We start from the raw sequence: 3,970 nt of genomic DNA on the forward strand, positions 1-3,970 counted from the left end.
TAACGATCGCTCAAAATAGTTGGTAGGGATTTCCCAACATTATTTCATTAGTTAGTCTCTGAAGAACATTTAACAAATTGAATATTATTTTGAAGTTTAAATCTGCTGCATAGTTCCATCACTTCCAAATCACCCTAGTTGTCTTCACAGTCAGCATATAATCCTAATGATAATTTTGTAAGATATTCAAAGCAGATCAAAAAAAGAAGAAAAAATAACCTTAGAACTTGCGTTTAAATCAATGATGGTATAAAAATGTCTGATTCTGATACCGATAAAAATACAAGTTAGTTTGAAAAAGAAAGTGAGAATAATATATTCATACAAAACTTGTAAAATGTTACAAGCAATCCTTGAAGGATTGAAGAAGAGACAACTAAAGTGTATCAAAGAATGAATCATCATCAAGCAATCTAGACTTTGAAACAGAACCATAAATCACAGGATTTGGAGACCCCCAGCTCTGGTTTATCAAATTGGATGTTTCATTCAATAGATCATCAATTGAATCATCTAATTGAACAGATTTCGGCATTCCACCACCTATATGTGAAGTCCAAGTTCCTCCTTTTTGCAGATTAATGTTACTATTGGATGTTTCCATTAGAAGGTCGTCCAGGTCATCATCCAAGCTGGCAATAACTGAAGTCGGTTTAGAATATGAAGTTGAATTGTCTTGGTTTTGTACTTTGAAACAATTATTTGTCTGGTCAGGGGTGGTGGTAGAGTTAAGAAGAATATCTAATTCATCTTCTGCATCTGCAGCTTTATTTTCCTCTTCGGCAGTAAATGATTTTTCAGAGGCTTCTTCATGTTGTATTTGTTCCGATTTGTAACTGCAGATTGATTCTGATACTTGAGCATACTGTAAATAACAGTAAGAGATATGTTAAATTGGTGGTAAGGAACAGGAAGATCAAATGAAATGATGCATGAAAAACATACCAACTCCTCTGAAAGGAAATCATCTGTTTCAATGAATAGCCTCTCACACAAATCTGATTCCTCAAGACGTTTTGATAGAGCATTCAAATCGAGAGAAAGAAATGAAGCCTATAACAAATAAGAAGAAAAAGGAACAAAAAAAAAAAAATGAAATTTGTTACGAGACAGGTCATAGTTGTGGATTGAGCTAAAAAAATAATCAGAATCAGAATATACGAAATGCAAGAGTATGATATCTTCTAGCACATGATAGCTGGTAATTAAAAGAATTAGAAAGCAGAAAAAACATAACAAATAATTGAAGGAATAATATGCCAAGAAACAATTAAAACCACTAAGAATATGCAAAGGTAGAATAAACTTTGATACTATCCAGCTAGGTGTAGATCCAAATGAGATCACATTTAAAACCGTGGTGTATATAAACTTAGTGCGACCCAAATTCAAAAATGATTGGCGGTTTAGTTGTCAATTTCCAGATTCAGAAAAAAAGTGTTTTCAAATATGGTATATGGCTACTGTTTCCAAAGTATGACTTCAATAGTTTAAATAACATATTGCTTTCAAAATATCCACAGATTCATGTCTTGGTCCTTGTTCAATCCACAGATTCCGGACATAGCGAGAAGATAAAAAGACTAACAAGCAGCAAGAACAGTACCGGTAAGTATTAATTCTTATTCATATCACACTCATTATGTTTGCATAGTCTATGGCTAATAATGAATATGCAGGTTTTTTCAAGAAAAAACTAACAAACTCTTCTCTATTAACAAAATGTAAACACCCACATCAAATAAATAAACAAGCTAAAGAATGAAGATGTCTTGGTATAAACAGTTTAGATGGTTTACCTGAACATTGACAGTTGATTCATCCACATCAAAGTTATCATCTTCTATCCAAGACAATATGCCTTGTCCCTTGACAGAAATTAGGGGACCCAATCCTTGATAAAAGTCTGAGAACAGCAAATCTCAGTTAGAAAAAGTCAATTGAATCAATAGAAACTAAGTAAGACAAATAAATACCTGTTATATCATCATCCAAGGAAGGAAAGATCTCTGAAGATAATTGAGATTTGGCCTCAGAAATAAGGTAAGTATAATCCGCTCCTTTACTCTTTGGAACATCTGATGTATTGACATGGGGAGAATTTCCCAAATCAAGATCATCTTCATCTTCCTCATACCGATCCCAATTTGAAGGAAGCCCATTTTTTCGTCTAGACTGCTGAACATTCCCTTTAACTTGATTTGCATTCTGGTTTGATGCATCCTTCGCTGCAGCAGAAGCAGCAGGGCCTACTGGTGTTTGTTTTGGATGATACTTCTTGCTGTGGTGAAGTGAATGAGCTCTCTTTGATTTGGCCAAAGATTTAGCATCCATTGTTCAGAAAGTTTATGAATTATCTACGATATTCCAACAGCAAAAAAAAAGGGTTTATATGCGTGAATAAATAACAAATAAAGAGAGCGAATGAAACGGACGGAGCGAATTAGGGTTCATACCTTCCCAATTTCTAGAGCTAAATAATGAACTTATTCTAAAATTATATCTATATATATACGTATTATCATTATTTATTTTATATTTATATGCATAATATTATTAAAAATATTCTATAATCTCATTTATTTATATATCTATATATAATAAAAAATATTTATAAATATTTATATTTCATATATATATTTTATATCTATATATAATAAAAAATATTTATAAATATTTATATTTCATATATATATTTTTTTATATTTTATCTAACTAACCAAATATAAAAAATAGATAAACAAATTATTTTTTATTAAGGTATATCATATATATATATATATATCATATATATATATATATTATTTGTTTATTATATTAAATCTAAATTATATTTATTTATTTAAATTATATTGATTAATTAAGATTGAATTAATATAATTTGAATAATCTAATTTAATATTTTTTTATTTAATTATTTAATTTTTAATTTATTTAATTATTTAATATATTTAATTAAATTAATTATAAAAATATTATAATTAATTTTGTTTATTTATAATATTATTTTATTTATTTTGCTAAAACTTCTCATTAATTATTTTTTAATTAAAACTCAATAGAAATACTTTGGAAAATTAAATAAAAAAATAAAGAAAAATATCATAAAAAATAAAGAAATAAATATTTTATATTAAAATGAAATTAATTTTATATTAAATTAAAAAATATATTTTTATTTAAATAAGTTAGATAATCTTAACTGAATCAATATTTTCGTATTGAATTTTGGATTAATGGAATATTTTTTTTTTTTTGTTGGTTCTCCATTTTAATTTATATATATATATATATATATATATATATATATATATATATATATATATAATTTTCAAAATCAATTTTTATATTTATAAATACAAAATTTTCATCATTTTCACAATTATTACCAATTTGTTATCTTTATAATAAATAAAATAATAATAATATTTTTAAGTATAATTCATTAATATTTATAAATTTAAGATTTAATAATAAAAATTACCTTTTATTAGTAATATTAGATAGATTAGGGTTCATACATTTCAAAAGGCTGAATAATTAACTTATTCTAAAATTATATATTATATAATTATATATATATATATATATAATATTATTAAAAATATTCTATAATCTCATTTATTTATATATCTATATATAATAAAAAATATTTATATATATTTATATTTCATATATATTTTTTATAACTAACAAAAAAAATATAAAAAAAGAGATAAACAAATTATTTTTCTTTTATTATTTTTTATTAAGGTATATATTTTTCTCATATATATATTATTTTTTTATTATATTAAATCTAAATTATATTTATTCATTTAAATTATTATATTGATTAATTAAGATTGAATTAATATAATTTGAATAATCTAATTTAATATTTTTTTATTTAATTATTTAATTTATTTAATTATTTAATATATTTAATTAAATTAATTATAAAAATATTATAATTAATTTTGTTCATTTA

At 24.2% G+C, this 3,970-nt stretch overlaps 1 protein-coding gene across 1 annotated transcript; it reads right to left on the minus strand.

Moving 5' to 3' along the window:
• Positions 1–260: 260 nt before the first annotated feature.
• Positions 261–2,479, minus strand: LOC124939870 (protein ECERIFERUM 16). The gene is made up of 5 exons (XM_047480326.1): positions 2,457–2,479; positions 1,977–2,357; positions 1,800–1,906; positions 946–1,053; positions 261–865 (listed from the first exon to the last, which is right to left on the minus strand). Exons 2-5 carry the CDS (start codon positions 2,332–2,334, stop codon positions 377–379), a joined length of 1,062 nt encoding a protein of 353 aa, XP_047336282.1. The 5' UTR covers positions 2,335–2,357; positions 2,457–2,479; the 3' UTR covers positions 261–376.
• Between the last annotated feature and the right edge of the window lie 1,491 nt (positions 2,480–3,970).

This window comes from Impatiens glandulifera, chromosome 5 (assembly GCF_907164915.1).
Source record: "Impatiens glandulifera chromosome 5, dImpGla2.1, whole genome shotgun sequence".
Taxonomy (NCBI): Eukaryota; Viridiplantae; Streptophyta; class Magnoliopsida; order Ericales; family Balsaminaceae; genus Impatiens; species Impatiens glandulifera.

Excerpts from the sequence above, each read along its gene's own strand:
- LOC124939870 (XM_047480326.1), bottom strand. The coding sequence starts at position 2,334 with ATGGATGCTAAATCTTTGGCCAAATCAAAGAGAGCTCATTCACTTCAC. Across the intron at positions 1,907-1,976 it reads CTTGGATGATGATATAACAG|ACTTTTATCAAGGATTGGGT; the intron begins GTATTTATTTGT and ends TGCTGTTCTCAG. Across the intron at positions 1,054-1,799 it reads AATCAACTGTCAATGTTCAG|GCTTCATTTCTTTCTCTCGA; the intron begins GTAAACCATCTA and ends TATTTGTTATAG.